General features: G+C 34.7%; 1 protein-coding gene across 3 annotated transcripts; it reads left to right on the top strand.

Moving 5' to 3' along the window:
• Positions 1-13,175: 13,175 nt before the first annotated feature.
• Positions 13,176-19,277, top strand: LOC107710119 (interferon-related developmental regulator 1). 3 transcript variants are annotated; one of them, XM_016514840.1, is made up of 12 exons: positions 13,176-13,412; positions 15,389-15,493; positions 15,638-15,716; positions 15,834-15,958; positions 16,065-16,222; positions 16,325-16,375; positions 17,078-17,256; positions 17,398-17,506; positions 18,181-18,315; positions 18,404-18,532; positions 18,612-18,707; positions 18,828-19,277. In XM_016514840.1, exons 1-12 carry the CDS (start codon positions 13,382-13,384, stop codon positions 18,912-18,914), a joined length of 1,284 nt encoding a protein of 427 aa, XP_016370326.1. In that variant the 5' UTR covers positions 13,176-13,381; the 3' UTR covers positions 18,915-19,277. The 3 variants fall into 3 exon arrangements, with proteins under 3 accessions (XP_016370326.1, XP_016370327.1, XP_016370325.1); XM_016514841.1 differs by lacking the exon at positions 13,176-13,412 and adding an exon at positions 13,423-13,621; XM_016514839.1 differs by lacking the exon at positions 13,176-13,412 and adding an exon at positions 15,082-15,225.
• The last annotated feature ends 6,393 nt before the right edge of the window (positions 19,278-25,670 follow it).

Below are 25,670 nucleotides of genomic sequence, written 5' to 3'. Positions count from 1 at the left end.
CATAATCCATAAATCCCTTTGCAGGCTAAGCAAAAATACACAATTAAATAAATAATTTTTACCATACATGATGCAGATTCATGAATGCAAGACAATACATAGTAAATAAATAAATAAATGCACATAACCCTTCACTCATACAGTGTATTGTCTATGTTAAATGCATGACAGAGAAAAAGCAAGGGTCAAAGGGTTTTGGTACATGAGAATGGTGTAGATCTGATCTGAATTATCAATCTAATAACCTGCACTAATCCAATTAATGTTGCAACCTATTTCCTGTATGAAAAATCTATGCACACAGATCATCTAGAAATGAGCTAGATGATCTTTTCAGAAACATTAATTTCGAGAGTATTATTATTCAGTTAATTAAAAAATAATAAGTATTATCAATATAAAACAATTATATAATAAATATGTTTAATATTATTGTGAAATTATTTAGTTTCTATTACATTGCATTATTATGTTTTTATACTCACTATAGTACTGCATTGTTAAATGAATTGTTTATTCAAATAAATTATTAATTAATTTATTTAGTATATTATTTGTAGTTTATTTAGTAATCCATTTTTTATTATTTATGTATTCCTATTTTTTTTTACACTGTTTCTCTAATTGTTTCCACAAGACCATGGTGAAGTGAACGTTTCACTCATAAAGACAGCTACTTGTTTAATCCCTGAATGAATCAGTGTTTTAAACAAATCAGTTGAATTAATGATTCAGTAACTCTTTTTTTTTTTTAAACTCACTTGTTTTGCTGCTGAATGAATCAGTGTTTTGAATTAATTGATTGATTGAATGATTCAATAACTCATTTATACAGAAGCTGTTTTTGAATGAATCAGTTGATTAAATTATTCAATGCATCAGTCATTAAAAGGCGGTCACTTTTCGCCATCTACTGGTATAACAGTGTAACCTGCAAAAAGAATCACTGAAAATCTTTCGCTAATGCACAGACTGACACAAACACAGGCTATCAGCTCAGCCAATCAAATCCAAGGACAGGAACTGTGTTTAATAAATTATAAATGTGCCCCACAGAACAACTGTGACATAATAATTGTAGCCTAGTTTCTGAATCCTCAAATACACAGTCAGAGTTGGACTAGGATACCTGGCGTGCATTTATTGGATTCGTGGACAATGATAAAGTACATTTCCATTGGTCTGAAAGCAGAGACTGTGTGTCTTTGTCACAGGAGAGACCACCGTGCGAGAGGCAGAATCCAAGAAACAGGGTTCAACCAGCCATGCATACTAAACACATGCTGGAGCTTTAAAGTCTGCTCCTGTCCCAGCACGACTTACTCTCTCTCTCGCTCTGCAGTATTTCAAGTGTCCTGCACTCGAGCTGGCTGGTTAAGACACAATTTAAGACACGGTTTCCGTGAATCGCTCAATGGTGCTTGACTGGATGATTACCTTGCTTAAGAAAAACTGTAAAACAGTCAATAATCACATCATATTGCTGAGTTTTTCTGCTGTCATTAATTGATTTATAATGTAATGATGACTGAAAGGTTGGTTACTAATGTTTGCTTTGGTGGGAGAGAGTGTCCTCAGTGACATTCTCTTAGTTTATTAAAGAAACAAAGAAATAAATACATGAAGGAATAAATAAATAAACAAAGAAATCACCTGTAATGATTAAACTGCCATTACTGCAGTGTTAGTAAATTAATAAATAAATAAAAAAACTAAACACTAAACAAATTAATTAATTAATGTTAGGATTTTTTTAAATAAGGTCACTAGAATTACTTAATTGCAATTATTTCAGTGTGTAAATAAAACAAATTACTAAACAAAACAAAACAAAAAAAGAAAAGAAATAATTTATTTTTTAATAATAATTAATTTTAAAGTCAGCAATGACTTAATTGTCATTATTTCAGTGTGTAAATAAAACAAATTACTAAATGCACAAATAAATAAACTAAACTAAATAAATAATTACATTATTTAATAATAATTTATTTAAAATAAAGTAATGACTTAATTGCAATTATTTCAGTGTGCAAATAAAAAAATAGAATAAAAAACAAATGACTAATCAAACAAACAAATATGAATAAGTAATGACTTAATTGTCATTATTTTGGTGAGTAAATAAATAAATAAATAAAAACGAAAGATTAAACAAATGTTTGTTTGTTTGTTTTTTAATTAAAGTCACCAGTAATGACTTTATTGTCAATGTCAGTGTTAAACAAACAAATAAAACAAATAAATAAAGCAGATGATAAATTTTAATTGGATGGAAAATGGTATGTGCTGTTAAGCCTTCTTTTAAGCTGAAAGATCTGTAACCTGGAAGAATCTGATCTGCGTATCTCCAGGTTCTCAGAGACACAACACATGCGGGCATGAGGACGTGTAAAGAGGATGAGAGGAGCAGCTATCTTTGTTCTTTCCTCTTTTCATGTGTCCATACAAACATGTGGTGAACATGCCAGCGACCCTCAGCACATCTGAGCAGCGGTTGCAGATTGAAGCTCACCATGTGAAGTCTTATCTGTTCTTCTTTCAGTAGAGGGAACAAAGAGTTTTCCTCCGAGTATCAAAAACTTTGATTTTACATCTAAAAGGTTTTATTTTCAAATAAAAATATTTTGCACAGCACTTCCATGTTTCTGGACATGTACTATGGTTATACCAGGTTTTTTTGGACATGCACCTTGGAAATGTAATGGCTTTAATCATGTACCATAGCATTACTGTGGTTTTTTGACATCTATCACAGTGACACCATTTTTTTTCAACATATAATGGTATTATTAATTTTGAGCATTGTACTGTGGTGAAAGATCGAAAACTGAAAAACTGAAACCGAAAGAGTATATTTTTACTTTTCTAAATCTGTATGTGTAAAGACAAAAGAATCATTACTAACAGCTGCTATTTCACTTATTGGTGATTATGAACTCCACTAATGAGTGTAACACCCACCTGCAGCTTCTGTAAAACCACAGCACATGCTCACAAAAGAAAAACAGCCCACCCACACCCTCATCATCTCTAATCGTACCTGCAGAGCCAGCCTTCCCGAACAGATAATTTCAGTGAATTATCAAGCATGAGCTTCGTCAGTGCAAACAAGCCACAGGGTGCCATTACAGCTCAAAAACAACCTTATGTTTGTATCAACATAGATAGCAGCAAATACAAACACTCATCACACTCACTAGACTAGACACAGGCAAACAAATCTGTGGTTGGTTACTATTTGCATTGGTGGGAGAGATCAGTAATGACCTCAATGTCATTAGCAGTGTTGAAGAAACATATACAGTAAATATATGAAGGATGAAGGAATAATAATAATAATAATAATAAACAATCTATTGCCATTATTTCAGAGTATAAATAAATAAATAAATAGTTTATAAGTATTATTTACATGTAAGTAAATAAGTAAATAAATAAATATAAATAAATAAATGGAAAACAAACAAATTAATAAATAATTAAGTAAACATTAACTACATATTTAAATTAATTAAATATTTTACATTTTAAACAAATTAACCATAGATGACTTTATCATCAACATGTCAGTGTAATAAATAAATAAATAAATAAATAAATAAGTAATCTTAAAGACAACATGAATTTGTTTATTGTCAGTATGTCAGGGTGTTATAAACAAACAAATTAAATAAAGTCTACATTAATGACTAAATAAATAAATAAATATTCTTAAAGTCAACACAAACTACTTTATTGTCATGTCAGGATTTTATAAACAAACAAACAAACAAATAAAATAAAGCCTGTATTAATGACTTTATTTTCAATATGCCAGTGTGCTAAATAATAAATAAACATTCTTAAAGTCAACAAAAAATTACTTTTATGTCAGTATGTCAGGATTTTATAAACAAATAAATAAATCACAAGTATGGATTTCATTGTCAGTACATGAGTGTGTACTCAAATAAATAAATAAACAAAGTCTACATTAATGTGTTTATTGTCAATATGTCAATATGAATAAATAAATAAATAAATACATGTTATTTGTGAAATTTATGCATGTAAAAAAGAAGCAAATAATGGGTATTCAGTAGGAAAAGCACAAGTACTCTAACAAATGTCTAAAGTCTGTCGATTTGGCTTTCCCAGTGTGTGAGATGCAGTGCTGCTTTGAGTAATTGATGACAATAAACTAGGCTGAGTAGGAGGAAGAGGTTTTCTCCAAAAAAAGCGCTTTTTTATATGGTGGTGAGGTGTGTGGTGACGGTTTCTCGAGTCATAAACAACAATGATGGCAAAAAATGGCATCGGTGAGTGAGAGGTTTGACCTCACAAACTCGCTCTAACAAAGGTACAGACAGCTTCTGGCACCGCGCTCACACACCCTGCCAAAGAGACCGTAAATAATCACGACTGGCTTCATTTGTTTTCCTCATGGTGTATAAAAATGTTGCTCTATCTGCTCTTCGGAGTGGAAAATTGCTTCCCTTACTGATATAAATAGAAATGACACTCTCTTTTTTTCATTTCTGTGGCTCCTTGATGGTGTTGTGCCTGGACCTGTTGACGGGCAGCAGACCATACATCCCGACTGGCACATTCAGACCAGCAGCTCGTCTGACATCACAGCTCCAGTGACATAACCTTCAGGATCCTCGCGGCTCCCAGCAGCTGACATGTCTATTTTTGCCAGCGACCCGCCAGGCTTGACTGCTGGATATGCACCCTTCACCGGTTTTAGAGTGTGTTGATGACTGATGATGTAAGTAGCTTCATGTCACACCGGCTTTTGAGTCTGACATTTTCTTGAAGGTAAAGTGTGTCATTTTTTATTTTATCTTAAAGGGTGGTTCACACAAAAACGAAACTTGTAATCATTGTCTCCCTCATGTCATTGCAAACCTGTATTAGTTTCTTTCTTCTGTAGAACGCAGAAGAAGATATTTTGAAGAATGTTTCAACCTGTATTGCCAAAACATGTTTAACAAACTAATATATTGTGTTATACAATAAATGAATACATGAATACAGTCACCAGTAATCATTCAATTAATGGATGGATCAATTAATCAATTAATCAAGAAAGAAAGAAAGAAAGTCACCGGTAATGACTTTGTTGTCAATATGTCAAAGTGATTACTTAATTAATTAATATTTGTTGTCAACATAGCAATGTTATAAATACATACACATACATACATACATAAAGTCACCAGTAATGACTTCATTGTTAATATATCAATATTAACAATGTATGTGTGTGTGTGTGTGTGTACAGTCACTAGTGGCTGTTAACTTGTAATGACTTCAATGTCAATATATTTATGTGATAAATAAAGTATACATACATACATACATACATATATAATCTGCATTTCAAGGTTAAAGACTTTTTTCACTTTCGCTTCTTTTTTTGGTGTTTGACTTGTTTTTGTGGTTTTATCTTAAGCTAGAGCACTTCCAACGTATCATTTCTATTGTAAACTACAAATGCACAATCGTAAAAAGATTACTTTTTTTTTTTGAAAGGACAAACTAACATCTATGAAAGTGCTTTTATTGTCACATTCTGCTTATTTTCAATGGCAAAAGGTCACTGGATGTAATTGCCAAGATGATTCTGCATTACTCAGTTCATTCCTTCTTCTGTGTAATCTGTATTCACGTCACTTTTATGAGCTAATGAAGGAGCTAGAGGGATTTTCTAACATTTCTCACAAACATTAGCTCATACTTGAACGGATGGATGTCATCCTTGTTTATTTTTCCACCATAAATTAAATGTAAAATCCGGTTGCCAGGCAACACAGAGAAGCATTAATAGGTATCTTCAGCAGGCTGCTCAAAGGAGGCAGGCAGCATGTTTGTGCTGTCTTATAAGGGGTCATTCACATACGTTCCTGTTTTCAAAAACAGCAGGATTGAATGCAAGGGTCTCCAGAGGCATTTCTAATAGCTGAATTACTTTACCACAATGCTAATTCTGCTAAAAGAAACTGAGATGTGTGAGACTGCATGTATTGTTTGTAGATAAGGTAATCATAGAATGCATTGCAGTGCAGTGAATAAAATCAAGATGGTGGACAAGTTGATAGAAATGCGGATTGTTACCATACATAATTCATTTTATACAAAAGAGTATATCAATAAAATAGTGTAAACAAGAGGTGCCCAAACTTTTTAATATGAAGGGCCAAAAATCAAACTTGACTGAGGGTCGTGAGCCAAAAGCAAATGTTGTATTATATCCAATTCTATTAATTAATATAAATAAATAAATACATTTATATATATATATTTTTTTTTTTTCAATGGCATGTTTTTCATTTTTTTACCTGTTTTTCCCCCTTTTGTGGCAGTGAAACACCTGAATTAAGATGCTGTATATTCTATTACTGCATAACTGAATCAATTAGCAGTTATTGTTTCCCTGCTGCCATTGACGCCAGACATCACAGCCTGGGAGAAGCAGAACAGAAACTATAACAAGAAGCATCACATCCGTCCGACTCACAGCTTCTTATGAATTTTTTTGGTTTCCAAGATGGATATCCCCGACCCCAAATGGAAATGCTGTAAACACTGATTCCCGCCTGCTTGCACTGATTTTTTTTCAGACTGACTTGGAAAGGAAGAAAAATCTTTTTATAGACGTTTTCTGAACATAAAACAGCCACAGCTGAGCATTTCTTTAGGGTGTTTAAGACATAAGCTCTATTTCAAAACCTAGTGAGCTGCCCATCTAGGTAGCATTAATAGGTTCCCCCTTTTGTGGCAGGCCAAATCAAAGTTAATCACAGGCCAACTTTGGCCCATGGCCCTGGTTTGGGTATCTCTTGCCTAAACTAATAAAATTAGATATTTTACCCAATATTTCTGTGTGATATGTATTTTTTGGTTTTTCCTTTGTGAAAAAGAAATGTGCTTAACTGTGTTGAATGTGCACTTGTAGTGTACTTCAAATCTGTATAATATAATATATACTGTATAATATACAGAAATTTTCATGAAATAAAAGGCCACTTAAAATAAAGAACACTACTAAAATAGAGAACACTTTCACGACTATGTGTCTCTGACTTAAGCACACTTTGAAAAAAGTACATTTTGTAATATTGTCAAATTGAAAGTTTTACATTAAAGTACATTATAAATCATCACGTTTTAACAATCTAGCTTTAAAGTACATTTATTTTGATGTGTTGACTAGCATTCTGCACATGTAATGTATTTGATTATCATTTCAACTGTAGTGTGTTATTTGATATTGAATATCATTTTGAAATTAACATTTAATACAAGTTAAATGTACGATATTGCATCTTCGTTATAAATGTGTGATTACAAATATATTTAAAACATGACATACACGTTTTAATATAATTGACATAAAAGTAGCCTATAATTTAGTTTATCATACTTGAATGCTTGTCATTACATTCAACAGTACACTTTAAGTACACTTTAATCATATTTTTAAAAAAAAATAGAATTATGAAATTACATATAAAGATGTACTTAAAATGCTACTTAAGATAAAGTCAAGCTAAAAATTTTATATACATTAAAACTATAGTATATTTTAATTTAATTGTAAATAACATACAATTAAGTGTCTGATAGCATTACACTGAATTAGCACTTAGGCACATTATTTTAAAATATATTATTTTAATAAGTTGCTACTCTTTTGAAAAGTATGCTAAAGTATGCTAAACTCTGTTGAAATTAATTGCAGTCTCATGTACGAACAATATTTGAGTGTTCCAAATAGTCAATAATGAGGTTCCATGATCAATGTTGTCTTAAAAGGCAGCTCCCTATGTAGGCAGTATACATTGATACCACTGTGACAAAAACATTGTCATGAATATAAAACTTAACAGTGTGTTTGGTGTCATTTGCTGCCATTTTATCAGTTTCCTTAAGAATGCCTTTATATTTCTACAGACGTGTTGCTGTACGTAGAGAGTCAGAATGAAAGAATGCAGCCTGCGTTTCTCTGTCAGAATATATTATTTAAGGACGTCTTGGTGAGCGCTTTAAAAATGGATGCATGTCGTGGTGGGCTGCTCTGTGCTGTCAGTATTGGGGCATCAAGTCAATGGAGACAACACAGACAGGCTCCGAATGGACAGAGAGATCTTGTGGTCTACAGGGTGGCACTGCTCTACACGGAGAAGCCGGTTTTGTCATATGTAATAAAATGATGAAATGGAAAGAAAAATACAGATTTGACATGGCCAGAGCACTTCATGTTACTGAAAATGTCCATACTGGGTGTGCAGATCACTGTTTTTACAACATGTGTTTTTATGATCTTATTTTTTCATCATGTTGTTTCGGGGGAACATGATCGTATTATGGTGGTTGAGATTTGTGGTTATTCTGCAAGATCAATCAGCCTGCCTTTCCATCTCTCTCTCTCTCTCACGCACTGTGTGTGGGTCAGCAGAAAGACATCTCAGGGGCAGCGACAAGAGAAGAAAAAAAAGAGAGAAGTGCATGAAATGATGAACTGCGTCAGGAGACGGTAGTCACACAACCCAAAGCAGTCAGAAAAAAGTAACCTTGGCCCTCAGCAAAGAGACAGGACCGCTGCACTGATGGCCAAGGCTTAGCCGACTGAATGAGCAAATTCATAATAGCATGGTGAAGTCACATGGTACACGCATATCATTTTAAGTATTCAAGGGCAATACGTCTATTTCCTAGAATCGTGTATATCAGTTTATCTACATCAAACTTCAGTGTTTCAGCAATGAACAATCTATTTAGTGGTGTTTGCTAAATGCAAGAGCCAATTTATATTAAAACTAAAACTATTACTGTCAGTTTTAAAGTATTTAGCATGAAAGGCATGGTTGCTATACATACAATATTGTATAAACATCAGTACGCACAACAAGTGAAGTGACAAAAATAGAAAAATAATTTGATAATAATATTATTATTATTATAGTATTTATTTAATAGGGATCAGAATATCACAGACGTGGAGGCGGGATTTTAGCAAATGGCTGCAATATAACAAAGAGTGAAAAATTTAAGGGGGTCTGAATACTTTCCGTACCCACTGTATATATATAGTTACTTGAAATAAAATATAAAACAGTATCTAAAATAAAATAAAACATAAAAACCTTAAACATATTTTATTTAAGTTAGTTTACTTTGATGTCCTATAACAATTAAAACTGAATTTAATAAAAATTTAATAGAAAAAAAAATTACTAAAACTTGCACTAAAATTAAAATGACAACAGAAAATATACAAATAAAAACTAACCGACCTGGCAACCTGGCAACTACCCATAACCTATTCTTTCAGCAGTTTAGAGAGAACAGATCATATCATCTTGGTCAATCTGGTTTAGTGTTGGCACTGAGATCAGCATATTTGCTTAGTCAAACTTAAAATACTTTATCAGGAAAATGCATCATTTCATCCAAAACCCACAAAACTTATCAAGTAAATCTGATACAGTAAACCTGCTTCCTGCTTTGCTGATATACAATTTGACATTTATGACCATTATGGCTGAATAAACACTTCCGGAGGAGTCATAATACATTTAGAGAACAAACTTGGCTACATTTTCCAACCTACTTCGAGGCTAAAAGAAGGAGGCAGGGGGAATATGTGGGGAGGGAAGTGGTGGAGGAAATGAAATTCATTCAGTTGTCCGTTCCGAAGTCTTAAGTGTCTGAATCAATGCCCAGAAAAAACAGCGTGTGGGGTGGAAACCTGGAAAATGGTTGCAAAAATATTGCCAGTACTCACCTTTTGCCAAGACAACACTTTGTACTCTCATCAACAAAACAAAAACAGACAATGACGATGTTAATGCTATCGCCTCACAAGCAGACAACACCATAAGTAGCGGCCAGTCTTTATTATTTTGTTATGGCCCCCTAGTCATGACATATAAAGCAGAAGAAGATAAAGATCTTATAGCCTCTATTTTATTTCTTTATTTATAGAATGACAACAGCAGATTTAAAATTGAAATACCACACACATTCAGAATTTGCCAAAAGTCAGGGTACATTACTCCAGTGTATCCAACATGTAATGACTTGCTTGATGTATTTTTAATAGGTGTAATCAGGTTGTCAGCACATTGTGTTGGGTTTGATTTTTGCTGGGGAGAATACATATTTAAAAGCAGATGAATGAAAAGTGGAAAAGCATTAGGGATGATAATAATGGAATAGTTCATCTAAAAATTAAAATTTGATGAAAATTTTTACTCATCCTCAGGCCATCCAGGATATACATGAGTTTTTTTCTTCCTCAGAACAGATGTGGAGAAATTTAGCATTACATCACTTGCTCAACAATGGATCATCTGCAGTGAATGGGTGCCGTCAGAATGAGAGTTCAAACAGCTGATAAAAACCACACCACTCCAGTCCCCCAATTAGCATATTTTGGAATGAAAAGCCTTGTGTTTGTGAGAAACAAATCCATCATCAAGGCATTTTAACTTTAAACTGTCGCTTCTGGCCAAAATACAGCTCAATAATCCATAATAATCCATCAATAATCCCTCCAGTGGAAAAGTCCATCCGCTATTGTACTCTCATATCAATATCCATAGACATGTTTGTTTAGAACTGTTTTGAACCATTATTGCTTGTAAACTGTGATCTGTGCATATTTCTCTCCTGATTCAGGTGAGACTATTTGTCAATGGAGAAAGCAATATTATGGATAGAGGACTCATATTTTAGCTGGAAGCAGTGGTTTGACGTTTAAAACATCTTAATGATGGATTTGTTTCTTAGAAACAAACAACTTTTCACAAGTCCTTAATTGATGGACTGGAGTGGTGTGGATTACTTGTGGATTATTGTGATGTTTTTATCAGCTGTTTGGACTCTCATTCTGACGGCACCCATTCAACTGCAGAGGATCCTTTGGGGAGCAAGTAACGTAATGCTAAATTTCTCCAAATCTGTTCTGGTGAAGAAACAAACTCCTTTACATCTTGTAAGGCCTGAGTAAATGTTCAGCAAATTTTCATTTTTGGGTGAACGATTACTTTAACTACAGCCCAATACAGAAAATAAAATGTGTGTGTGTGTGTGTGTGTACCTGGTATTATATCATTGCTCTCTTGTTGATTTTGATTGCTTCTATTGTTCTCATTTGTAAGTCGCTTTGGATAAAAGCGTCTGCTAAATGTCTAAATGTAAATAGTCACATAGTCCTCAGTGTTTCAGATCAAACCAGTATAGACAAACAAACCGTTTTTTTAGTGGTCTGTTTAAAACATAAACAGATTGTTTTTCTTTTACGAAACAGCATCCAGTAAAGTGTTGAAATGTTTGAAAGCACTTTGATATAAGGTCAAAATATTTGATTATGAATGCATGCATGAAAGGCAAATATATGGGTCTTCAGCTCGTTTTCAACCTCTGAGCTGTGCAGATGTGTGAGACTTTCATACACCACTGAATTGGCAGACACCTTATGCAATCTGTTATTTCCTTTCACCTCATGCTCTTCATGTATTTATGATGCACTGGCGGTCACCAATATCATCTGTGAAATCATAAATACATTTAAGAAATCAAAGCAAAACGAAATCTACATCACATCACTTTTGTCCTGACATAATTTATTAAAGAGAATATAGCTAATTGGAACTACAATATCAAACTGTTGTTTCAAAAGCAGAGGAAAATCCATTAAGAACCTTTTTTCTGTTTAAATATAGTATTAACTAAAAGTATTTGCACTGTAAATATTGCATTACCCAAGACAGACAGCCCGCTGAGATGTCTTCAAGTAAACCTGACTTAAAAATTATTTTTATGAACTTAAAAAAAAAGACTACAAAACATCAAATAAACCAGCTGTTTGTTGAATTTCTGGACCATCTTTTGATTTCTAACAGTAATGAGTTAGGCACTGAACAGAAGCCGAGAAAAGGCTTTCTTGATGTTATATCCACATCCTATTGCACAACCTGTTGAGAATAGCATGAAATATGAAATCTAATTCCCAGGAATTCTAAAGGTCAGCCAAAGCAAGAGCAATATTCTCCTTTGGTCACTTTTTCAAATAATCCACAGATCAGATGGAAAAACAGAAAACACAGAAAACCCATTATGAAATATTACATTGTTACCAACATTGCATTTATTTAGGAAACACTAGAGGGATAAAATGCAATGCCGTGGGATACGTTCCACGAAGCGCTTCAACCTAAATTAGATTCGACTGATCTTGAATCATCAAAAGAATCCCTTTATGCATAATGCAACTATGTCAGATTACTCTGAATTTGGCAGGTGATTGATTTTATCATGAGCAAGTATTTTGAAAGAGCTCCCTCTATTGGTGCCATTTTATTTGCTCCTGCTAAGATTAAGTTGTTAAAGGGATACTCCACCCCAAAAAGAAAATTTTGTCATTAATCTACCCCCATGTCGTTCCAAACCCCTAACAGCTTCGGCCAGTCACAAGCCTCCCGGGTTTCATCCAAAATATCTTAAATTGTGTTCCGAAGACGAACAAAGCTTTTACGGGTTTGGAACGACATGGGGGTAAGTGATTAATGACAAAATTTTCATTTTGGGGTGGAGTATCCCTTTAAGGCAGATTTTATTTAGAAGTGCTAGCTTTCGCTCGGGCATGTAAACATAAAACGCTTGCTTTAATAATAGCAGAATTTTAGTCTTTGCAAATTTACAGATCTTCTTTATGCACCAAGATCTTGTAACACTCCAAAGAGAAAGGAAAAAATATATGACCCCTTTAAAATAATTTCTTATTTTAAATATTGCAATATTGCACCACTGGTGCAATTCCCCTCTGAATTATGTTAACAAAGGGCTTATAGATATGTGTAGGTAGGCCTGTCACGATAACAACTTTTTATTGTGCGATATATTGCCCCAGAAATAATTGCGATAAGCGATATTATTGTCATTTTAAAGACCATTTTATGCCACTGAATATATAATCATAATGTAATAATCCGGCATTACATGTGCTGTACTCTGTGTAACGTGAACACATTACCGCATGAGGACGTGACAGCAAAAACCAATACAAACCAGGCGGAAGTCTGTCATATGTGATGACGTCAGCGCATCCTCAAACGTGATTGGTCCTACTGTCTCCAGCTCCACGTGAGGTAACGCCTTTTAAGCACGTCACCATTGGTCGTATAAAAGCGCTTGGCAGCAGCGCGCTGACGCAGCCCTAGTTTGAGAGGGAAAATGTATCGCACGCGCTCCAAGTCTAACACCGGAATCGCTTTTAATACGTTCCTTTTCACTGTGCCACTGGAATATACTCAACTGAAAAGACATTATAGTAAAAACTGGTCGTGTATTGGTTGATTTTAGGCGCGGAACTACTAATTTAAGCAAAATGCCACGGACCAAGAAAAGGAGCGGCAGAGGTAAGTGGGATGGAATATCTGGAAATGACCGGTTGTTTTTTTAGCGGCCTGAGGCGCGAAAGGGATTCTGGGGTTTGTAGTTCTTTATACGACGACCGCTTAAATGAAATAAAAGGAAGAGAACTACATCTCCCATCACTACGTGACCCGCATTGGTTGACAGCCAGGAGTGTCTTTCTTTTGACACAAACAAAAGAATAATACACTATGTGAGTCATGGAAATTAGAAAATGTACGTTGGAGTTTCTAAATGTGGTGTTTGTTTTTAAGGGAATGTTGTTTAGTTTTAAATATTAGGAGCTGCAAAAGACACAGGCGCAAGTGGAATGTACAAAACACGGTGGCATTAATTTTTAAGTAAATATAATGGGCGATATATTGCATCACCAAAAATTATTGAGGTCATGTACATATATTGCGCGATAAGTCGATATATTGATTATTGCGACAGGCCTATGTGTAGGACACAGTCTATGCTTTTGCCAGCCAGCTGGTCAAAGTGTCAGCATTGCCCAGTGCCCTGAGTCCACCTGTTGCACTGATAACCCATGTGCAACAAAACAGCACAATGCTGCACTTATAACATGTGTTGCACGTGGTTACAGAAGTTGCACGTCTTTCATCCAGTATTCATTTTCTTCGTGACTTTTATGCCACAAGACTTTGATCACATGAACTACAGAAATGTTATACGCGAGTGTGTTTTTTTTTCAACTATGTGCACTTTTGGTCCTGTGGACTTAGAAAATACAATTTCAAACACACTCTAAAGGTGTATTTACACAGCTAAGTTAAGGCTGCTCTGTGCCTGCTCAAAATTTAGTGTAAACTCACAAAGCTACATAAAAGTCAGACTAAATTATGCCTGCTATGACCCACCCCAACCACTACTATGAAATACTTGTAATTGCTGATCGAATTTGTTATGTGAAATGTCAAATAGGAGGAAGCTGCTGTAACATTCTGTGTTTACACGTTCAGCTGTCAAAATGTGTGTTTGAGGTTAATTCAGGCCATGTGGTCACACTAGCCTGCTTATGTAACACAGGCCTGTTTGGACCAAATAGAGGATAGGAAGAAGGAACCAGGAACACCAAGTCCAAATTTTTCAGCTGCATAAATCAGTCTGTAGTCTGTTATTAAATGTTCTCATCCCATCTGCTCGCTGGATTTGCCCAGGCCTTTGAGAAGAAGAGACTTATTGTGCTGGCAGTCTGCTGTAGTCCTTCACACCATCCCACTTGTTGTTTTACTGTATCTCTGCTGTACTACATCAAGATGTATTTAATTTTCTCTGAGAAATCTCACATAGTGGCTGTTTTGTTTGCATAAGTTCTACAGTAGAAGTTTGTCCTCTGACACTTTGTACCTTTTGCAGATGTCTGCATTTTGCCGGGCTGATAACACATGGCATGACATGGAGACTTAATGGTTGTATAAGGTCGAAGTGACATTCCCACGTCATACGACCGCCTGAAATTAGTTGGAAAACACATTTCTATATAAGTGTCATTACAGGGTTTGTCACTGTTTAAAGGGTTCATAAAATAATTTCTTTGTTCTTTGAAAGTTGACTGAAAGGACATTACTGTTCAAAAGTTTGGGGTCAGTAAGTATTTTTTTAAATGTTTTTTTATTTATGAAAAACGAATAATTATTAGTTCTCTGAAATGATCAGAAGTGACAAAGACATTTATAATGTTTCAAAGGGTTTCCATTTCAAATACATGCTGTTCTTTTCGACTTCCAATTCATCAAAGATCACTGTTTCCTCAAAAGGAAAGGAAAAGGAAAAGTGACACCGAAGACTGGAGTAAGGACTGGATTGATATTGTGAAGTTGTAATATTTCACAGTATTAATAATTTTAGTCTGACTGTAGCATTCATGCTGAAAATGTGCTGATTTAATAATGTAATGCAGCTTTGCAATGAAGTTTTTATTAAATAATGATTTATAGTTTATCTGTTTTTGCAGGGGGACAACAGGGGAATGTCCAGCCGTTCAGTGATGAAGATTCATCTATTGAGACCCTCAGTCACTGCAGCAGCCTCAGTGAAAGAACCAGTGCAGCAGAGGAAGGTGGGTATTCACTGTCTCATTTGTTGTCTATTTTTTTTTTTTTATAATACAGTGCAATGCAAAGGATGGATAAGGTCTTGTGTAGAGCTTTATCAGAGAAGAAAGCAACATTTATGATTAGCTGCCTCTCATCCTATTTGACAGCTGGTGAAACTGAAGAAATGGCTCAAGAGGACTTCCAGTACAAACTGAAGGTGTACATCGACAGCACAGTGGATAAGAGGTTTGTGTTCGTTGGGATTTCTAACATCAACTGTGGTTGATTGCTCAGAATAATCCATTTCTGCTAAAACCTCAAGCCTGCAGCAGTCTGAACTGAGTAATTATGCTCCCTTTCTAGTGCCAAGACCAGACAAGGTGCCCTTGATGGACTAAAGACTGCCATGGCAACCAAAATCCTCTACGAATTCATTTCCGAGAGAAGGATGACCATCACGGACAGCATTGAGCGCTGTTTGAAGAAAGGTTGGCTTCATTTGTGATTTTGAATAGTTGGAAATACAATTTTCTTTAGATGTTGCCATGACATCAGTGCAGAAAGTTGAGTTGGCTGTTTGCACTTGCAAACCAGGTAAAGGAGTGGAGCAGTGTGCTGCAGCCTCGCTGGCGTGTCTCCTGTGCATCCAGCTGGGGTCTGGGATTGAGAGCGAAGAGGTTTTTAAGACCCTTAAACCCATATTTAAGACCATCCTCAACGATGGAGCAGCTAACATTCAAGCCAGACAAGCTGTAAGCGGTCGTGCTCCTCTACTGCGCCTTGAAGAATTAAAATGATTTCACAATCCAGCAAATCTGAGATTGTAACAATCTGTTGATCTCGACTTTTTCTAGTGTGCTACAAGTCTAGGCCTCTGCACTCTTGTTGCAGAAGATGATATCATGGTAAGTTTGGCAATAAAAGCATTAGTACTTGCTTTAACTTTCAAGTGTACGTCAGTCTTAAAGGGATGAAAATAAATGACGCCTTCAATGTAATTTCAAACCCATATGCTGTAAAATAGTTTTCTGTGGACCATAAAGATTTTTTAACAGACTTTTATCTGCAGATTTTCTCCATACAATGACCATTCATTCAAATTATGCTGGTTTAAATTCTCTTAGGAAATTGTTACTCGAATCATTTTGAATATGAGTCAACCTTGAAACCTTTTTGGGTTTTTATCCAAAACAAACTTTTAAACACATCCTATAGCTTTTTGTATTGCTGTTTTATAGCATTTGAACTTGTTACTTGCCATAAAAATAGCCAAGGGACCTGACATGGCATTAAAACACCAACCAACCATCATGGAAATCATCAGCATGAAAACAGATCATTGAATCAGTGAGCCGTATCTGAGAACCAGATCACTTGTGAATTATTTGGTCTTTTGAGCCAGTACTTTCCACTGGTTCTCAAATCTGATTGACTGATTCATTCTGAAATCTGGCTCATCTGGTTCAAGAGTGATTTAATGATCCAGTCAAAGTGGTTCCCAAGTTAACCGTAAACATGTGTGGAGTAGTTTTTCCATGCACTTAGACATGTTGACGCCTCCAAGGCTTTCAGGATTGATTCAAACCTGTTGTTTGTGTCACCTCCAGGATGTGTATGCCACTATGGAGTGTTTTGAGAGCCTCTTCACCCATTCGTACGTCAGGGAAGATGGAAGCAGACCTTCTGTGAATCCTCAAACCACGCAGCTCCACACAAACGCTCTCCTGTCCTGGGCCCTGCTGCTTACCATCTGCACCGGCAGCCATATCAGAGCCATTGTGCAAAAGTAAGTGTAGGAAAACACTGTTTTAGGCCATAGATCCTTGATGGTACTCACAAACTGATCTTGAAGGAGATGTTGGGACCTACAACTAAGGTACACCATCCTCCCAGGTTTATCCCAATAAGCATGTGCTATTGTTTTCAGACATCTCGCTAAACTTCCACGTCTGCTGGAGAATGACGACGTCAACATGAGAATTGCTGCTGGGGAGACCATCGCCCTCCTGTTTGAGCTCATCAGAGATGTTGACCCTGTAAGTTGTGTGTGTTTATAATAAGAAAATTATTTACATTTTTCTAGCATTTTATTAAATAATATTAAAATATAATTTATTAAATAATTTATTGAATTTAATTGTTTAAATGTAAACCTGTTTTTAATAAATATTGTATTTGATAAAATAATATTATTAATGTATTAAATATTTTAATAAAATCAATCATTTGAAAAAAATCTAAATAAAATATTTTATTAAATATTCAATTTAAAGTATTAATGTTTAAATAAGTATTTAATACATTTTATGAAATTATAATGTAATTTTTAAAATTATATTATAACAGTGTATTAAAATAGTATTAAAATATATTTAATTTCTAAATATTTTTAAGTTTAATATAATTATGAAATTAATTAAATATTAAATAATCAATTTATTAAATACATATTAAGTGTATTACTTTATTTTGTTTAAATTAATATATTAATATTCATTTAAATATTAATATCTTTTTTATTGAATATGTATTCATAATAAATTAATAAAATACATTTTTTAAAAAGTATTTAACTTTCAATAAAATTGTTTTAATAGTTTAGTGAATTAATTAGCAAATAACAAGGTATTTTGTGTCATTTTCTGTTTTTATTTGGAATGTTTATTTTAATAATTTTGTTTCTTGTATAATGTGACTTGTACCTTCACAGGAGTTTGATTATGACGACTGGGAACAGTTGTGTGAGCAGCTGAACGCTTTAGCCACTGACTGCAACAAACACAGAGCCAAGACCGATAAGAGGAAGCAAAGATCTGTCTTCAGAGATGTCCTCAAGGCCGTAGAGGTGAGATAGGATGTAAACAGTTGTCATAGTTGACAGTCTCATCAGTGCTGCAGCTCAGACTCTGACCTCACTTCTGTCTCTGGAACAGGAAGGGGATTTTCAGAGCGAGACAATCCGCTTCGCCACAGAGCGAATGGTCATTGACAGCTGGGTGAAGAAGAGGACTTATGATGCCTTCAGAGAGTTTGTTGGCTCTGGGATGAACTACCATCTACAGGTGAAGCTCTCAGATGTTGCGAATAGATCCAAAATGGGATCTTTGAAGTGATTATTGAAGCTTAATTTTCTGACCACAGGCGAATGAGTTCATAAGGGACGTGTTTGAACTGGGACCACCGATGTTGATCGATTCTGCTGCTCTGAAAGCCATGAAGAGCTCCAGACTGGAGAGGGTAGGAAAGCTGTTAATTTTCTATGTGTAGCTGTTTTTTTTTTGTTTTTTTTTCGCTGTATGATATTTTAGAAATTCCAAGTTTTGATTGTTGTGTAATTATATGCTTTTGTTCTTTCAGCACCTCTACAATGCAGCCGCGTTTAAAGCTCGAACCAAGGCCAGGAACAAGTTTCGGGACAAAAGGGTGGATGTTGGGGAGTTTTGAGTTTTTGTAAAGCACATTATTTTTTCTTTCATCTTGCATTTAAGTCTTTTGATTCTTTGCATTCATAACATGGTCTCTTTTTATATATATATCTATGTAAAATTTTAATATTTGCTATCTATAAATTCACTCATTTCTCTTCCACTCTAATTTGTGTTTATATGTAAATGGTGTTGGGTTCGCTAACATCAGATCGTGTTTTCTGTTGTTTGTGTAGTTGTAGGTCTTGTAATGTTATGAATTGCACAGTATTTATGAGTATTTTGTGTAAGTGAATGTCACGATGGGCTGTACTGTAGTGACAAGGCTGTACATTACAAAAAAAGAAAAAAAAAAGATCAATAAAATTGTTGATGCCCCCTATTCAAAAGTCCTGGTTTGTTTTCTTCAGTATCGCTCATAATTATGGATGACTCATTTTAATAAGACGAGAGGCGTTGAACTCTCAAAGAAATGGTTACATTAGACATCCTGAACCTCCTCTGCACTTCATGGAATCTGTTCGCTTGTTTGCTTCACAGTTGCCATGTACACCGATTCACTGAAGCTGAAATAGCCATTTGATGTTTTGTAACAAAGAATCATGTGTCAGCACCATATGACATGTTGTATAAGGACACCTGTGTATCTCACAAACACGCTTTCCCATGGTTATGATAACTTTATGACTTGCAGATCATATGCTATTCCAAATATAACTAATGTTTTACATGCATTTACTTTTACTGTTGCATTGCATTCTGGGTGATATACAGTGTAGCTTTCTGTGTGTTGTAATAATTAGCGTTACAGGGAATTTACGTATACATGACAAAAAGGTGGCCTGATGTTCACATGATGGGAACATTTTTGTTAAATTACAAATAAACTAACAAAAAAATTGCAGTCAAAGCAGTACTATTTTAGATTCAGTTATGTAGTAATAAAATATTTTTAATATTTTTAATTGGGTGTTATTTTTATATTTTAAAGTCTTAGTAATTTTGTGGGTTTTTTAATGTCTATAAAGTTTTTTTTTTTAGTAAGCGTGTGTATACATCATACACACACACGCATATATATATATGTATATATATATGAGAGAGTTTTCAATATCTTAGATATTATATTATGTCATTATATATTGATTTGACCGTTCTCTGTAGATCCCGCCTTCTCGCAGGCCACGATTGGTCGATTATTTACAATTCCTGCACGCTATTGGTCAAACGACTTTTCAGCCATTACCTTCAGCAAGTATGAAAACAATAGAAAAAACCAAGCCCAAAATCGGGACATTTTAGGTAATTTCAAAAATCCCGGCCAGGATATATGTCCGGGGAAAAGAGGACACACTACATAGGTTAAATTTGGAATAGCATACAGCGTTAGCATATGGAAGAGTTTACACAATAAGAGTAGTATACACTGTATCCGAAATGAAATGCTTTTATGTGAAAAACACGTCAAGAGATTTTTATAGATCATACTAAAATAACACTACTTCATACTGTGCACTTTATAGCCTACTGCCCATATACTATACAATTTTTTTATGTGAAATAAAATTAATTATGCTATGACACACATTTCTAACAGTTTAAACTGTTAAAATAGTTTAAGTCATTGAGTGGCATCCAGTTATCAATTTTAAAATGATTACTTTGCAATCCAATTTTGTGTACTTGTCTGAAAATGGAAGTCGTGCGTTATGGGATACTGTAATTAATTTGCACATGCATTATGTTGTAAAGCTACTGCACATTTCGTAATTGGTCATGTGGTTGAAAATTCACATATTACAGAATATACATATTTATTTTTCAAACTCACAAAAAAGTTAGTCACAAATTATGAGTGAATACACATTTGAGGAAATATACTTTATTTAATATACAAATTCAAATAGTATAATTAAATACACATTTTGTAGTTTAATTACAGTTGTGATTCCTTTAATCATGGCTTGTTAATGTTTTCTATATTCACCTCAGTTCAACGGGGTCATGTCATGCATTTCAGCGTAACCCAAGTCAGCAAATAAAGCTGTGTGTCTGAGTGCAGTAAACACACAGCAGCATCTATGAAGCAGCTGGTTGGTGCAGAGCTCTGTAACGTTTCATAAATCAGACCTGATGTTTCCTGACAGAACTCCTCTCCAGTCTGCTTCCTGTTGCCACAGTAGTACTGACGGTTCAGACCGAGCGGCATGAAAAATTCATCTATAGATTAGAGTTATTTTGTCACGGGGCTGCACTGCACATGAAACAGCATCGTCACAGACTTTTGCCTTTGGACTTTCCATCTCTGATCTCCATAATACCATAAAACACTCAATTCAAGTTTCTCCCTGGTCTTCCCATACCCCATATAATAATATAATTTATTAATATATATATAAATAATATATAATTAAAGTATTTTATAAAATAATATAAAATAAATGTATTAATTAATTACTATATAGATATACATATATTTGTAATATAAATCTATATCGTAAAACACGTTTTTTCTTTAATTCATTAAAACAAAGCTCTGTTGTAGATGGTGTAAACCAAATATATTCCTGGTTCGATTCGAATCAGTAATCGAAAAATGACTCGGGGTTCAGTGAGGGAATCATTTGTGAACTCACGACTCAAACCGCTAACTCACGGGCAAGTGCGTGAATCATTTTGACTCATTTAAAAGAACCGGTTCTTAAGCAGGCTACATACATCCAGTAGAATCTTCCAGCGGTTTTTTATCATTAACACTCTCGCTGCTGCTAAAGATGGCTTTAATCAAATGTATTAAATTGTGCGAGAGCAGCAGGTGTTTTCAGGTGTGTTTGAAACCTCTAGTTCAATTTATGCGCGAACATCTGCGAAAATGTTACGTTCATTAGCACAGAAGAACCTAGCATAACACTGTGGTGTATTTTGCTGTACACAAATACACAACGTTTTTTTGTGTACTTAGATAGATAGATAGATAGATAGATAGATAGATTTAAAATTAAGTTTAACGTAACATATAAGGTGAATTCAGGTAACTTAAACGGACCTTTTTGACATTTAGATCAGATTTACCCCAATCTTTTTTGCTTTGTTTTCGGTTTATTTAAGCAGTACAAATGTATAATAATTTAACTAACCGTTTACACCAAAATTACGGTTTGTGGTGCGTTATAAACACGCAAATCGTTCAATATGTGCTCAATATTTTTTTAATCAACAGTAACCTGCAGTAGCTGAATCTTCCAGCAGATGGCAGCTGATCACTGTTGAGAATGTAAGTCCCTAAACTCATCATCTTAATGAGGTTACATCATTAATTATCCTACAAACACATTCACACAGCAACTTATTTCCATTAATACGTGTCAATTATTTCTACTTGTTTAGATAGATCACCTAAAACTTAATGGAGCTTTTGTTTTAAAATTATTACCTCACTGATATCACTAAAACAGGAGGCCCCAGTGTTTGAAACGACCCTAAACTGCAAAAACAGTTTTGCATTTTTTATCAAGAACTCCAGTGGTCTAATTAAGTGGCTTGCAACACCTTTATCGACATGCAATTTTCCCTCTGTGATGGTTTAAATCAGAGACCACTGAATTTTCCATCACATAATAGGAAAATACACCTCATTAGGCTCATGCGGAGGGTTCAAATGTGCCGCCTTCATATCACGATCATGATAAATTGTGTATTAAATGTAATTTTGGAACTGGATAGCAGTCGTGCCAGCACGTGCTGTTTTTTTTCAGCCAGGCACAGATGTTAGGTGACTCCTCCAACATGTGACGCATAAACACAGAGCAGCCAGCCTCCAACAAAAAGACATACGCGCTATGTTCATTTTGGCCAAAAACCCACTGTCACGGTGGAAGCCGGTGCCACACGATCTCGTGATGGAGGCCAGTGACACATTCGGACGCCCACAGGGTCTGACAACTGTTTACTGGGCCGTGCCAAGCGGGGTAATGCTGGGGTTCATGGGAAGGCACCTGTTCACGATCAGCATGAGCCAGAACCTTGGCACTGGAATAGCGCACAGCGGGTTTGCCACTTTAGCTCCTCTATTCAAGTGCAGATCACTATATTAGATCGCTGCTAGAGCTCCATTCACACAGACCCGCCCACATGAGGTTATACAAGAGCGCTGATAACATAAAAGATGGATATTACAAGTGTTACAATGGATATTACAAGATATTATAGATCTGCCGCCTTTGCCAATAATAGATTTGAACGTGTTGTAGCATATATTTCAAATTTACTGTATGTTTCATAACATGAAAATGATTATTTCATGCTTAAAAAAGATAAATACACGCCTTTATGAATTATATCCATTAGACAATTGTATGCAATATAAAGGAAAACTATGCATTAGAGTCTTTTTGGAATATATAAATTAGAAACGTCAAATAATCTACTATACATTTTGTGTTCTAATTTATTAGCTTTTTAAAAATACCGTGGTGGAGTGATGGCAGCGAAATAATACCATAGTACGTTGAAATGTACAATAGAATCAAATTATTTCTGTACTTAAATTTCATAGTATTTACATCCCTTACAAACAAGTACGCAAAGGTTCCTTGGTATTACTGTGTTTTTGGCCATGTAATTTTGCCAATTCTGCCAAAAAACATGGTATTACATTTACAAAAAGTATAAAAACAAGTACAGAAACATACCATGGTACTATTTGTAATTAATGCATTAATTAATTTTTTATTTATTTTTTATGATGATTTTTTAAAAAGAAATTAAATTTATTTATTCAACAAGGATGCATTAAGTTGATCAAAAATCATAGTAAATACATTAATAATGCTATTTCTATTCGAAATAAATGCTGTTATTTTGGATTTTTTTATTTATCAATGAATCCTGAAAAAAAGTTTAATGGTTTCCTCAAAAATATTAAGCATGACAACTGTTTTCAACTTTGATAATGATTAAAAAAAATGTTTCTTTAGCAGCAAATCAGCATATTAAAATGATTGCTGAAGGATAATGTGACACTGAGGTGTCACTGATATAATGATAATGAAAATTCAGCTTTGCATCACAAGAATAAATAACATTTTAAAATATATTAACATAGAAAACAGTTATTTTAAATTGGAATAATATTTCACAATAATACTGTTTTTACTGTATTTTTTTTAATCAAATAAATACGGCCTTGGTGAGTAGAAGAGACTTCAAAAACATTTTTAAAATCTTACCGACCCCATACTTTTGAACAGCGGTGTATATGTCAACCATAGTATTAGCACAGAATTCATCCAAAAAGTGTCCCACATACGTTTCTTAAACATTTCAGGTAAAATATATAAGAATCTTTTTAATTTTTAATATATGTTTTACCAGTCAGCAGGTCAGTGCATCAGTTCGCAATGTCATAAAGTCTGGAAATCTGTGTGGGAAGACAAACAACAAAGGGGACTGAAAATAATTCAGTTAGTCCTATTAGAACCGATAAAAAGCCATTTAGCTGAATTAAATGTAGGTTATGGGGCTGTGGGAGCAGATTTCAGTTCAACCGTGGTCAGTTAAATAAGAGCAATCATGAGTAAATAGAACAGGGAATTATGGGAGAAAGGCGAGAGGACAGGAACTTCAACACAGACGCCCAGCTGGCTCTCTGTGTGTGTGTTTACATGAATGCTTATATGACTGCCTGTGATCCTGTGTGTGTGTGTGTGTTATGGATGTGTGTGCCCACTATTGGCTGCTCAGTAGGATGATTAAAGCACACTTGCCCGTGCTCTGGGGGTTGTTGCCAGGGCTCTGAAGGAGAACGCAAGCTGATTGGTTCCCTCAAATGACTGAGGATTCCAAACTAGTCGTATTAACTCAGCAAGCAACCCGACCTGAGAACACATCTTAGTCAACAACTCTTACAAAAATCCATAAAAATCAATTCCACGCTTCACGTTAATTGATTTCTTTGAAGGTTGCCTTTCATTTCCAAAGAGATCATCAAGGCCAAAGTGGCATCTTTTTGGAGACGACGCTTCGTCTCAGAGACTAGACGGAAGCCACATTAAAATGCACACTGTGTTTTGCAGGAGGTATAAAACTCCGAGACGGAGGATGATTTTAAGATCGGGATGAGCCGAGATTGTGAGAGAACTTCGGAGGCTTTAGGGATGATGGAAGGTCAAAGATACCGGCGTTCTGGATTAACATTTTCACTGCACAATTTTCTACTCTGTCACCCTTAAAATAGTCTTATATCACTGATAACCTCTTTACAACACCTCTCAGAAAAACCACAATTGTGCAAACAAAGGCGGCAATTACTGCCAGTCATGATTTCATGCATCCTTCGTCTGTTTTATTATGCAATTCAAAATACTAATGCTTCAAAAGTATCCCGTTGTCAGTCTTTTACAGCTGTAGTAAATACGTTGGCGTTATTTATTGACCGGCTGAGTTTTTCCATCAGGCCTGAATGTTGCTTTTGTGCTTGTGAAGCAGGGTTGAAAGTGAAAAGAGACAAAACTGCTCCTGAAATTCAAAATATGAGGGTGATTTTTTTTTTCTTTTATATGTTATGTCCATTTTAAGTAGACTGAAAGAGTCACTTTTTACAAATAAAAATAATCAAAATTATTGAGGATGACTTTTTCTTTATTTTGACCAATAAAATGCTTCATAGAATGGTGAATCACAAAGGTGTAAATACATCAAATAAAATAAATAATCAAATGCATGAATAAACACCTCCAAGAATCAAATCCAAGCGTTGGCTGTTTTACTTTCTCTC

The sequence above is a fragment of the Sinocyclocheilus rhinocerous genome, unplaced genomic scaffold, assembly GCF_001515625.1.
Source record: "Sinocyclocheilus rhinocerous isolate Xijiao unplaced genomic scaffold, SAMN03320098_v1.1 scaffold1708, whole genome shotgun sequence".
Lineage (NCBI taxonomy): Eukaryota > Metazoa > Chordata > Actinopteri > Cypriniformes > Cyprinidae > Sinocyclocheilus > Sinocyclocheilus rhinocerous.
Note: the sequence above shows the minus strand (reverse complement) of the source record. Positions and strands in the feature narration are given on the sequence as shown.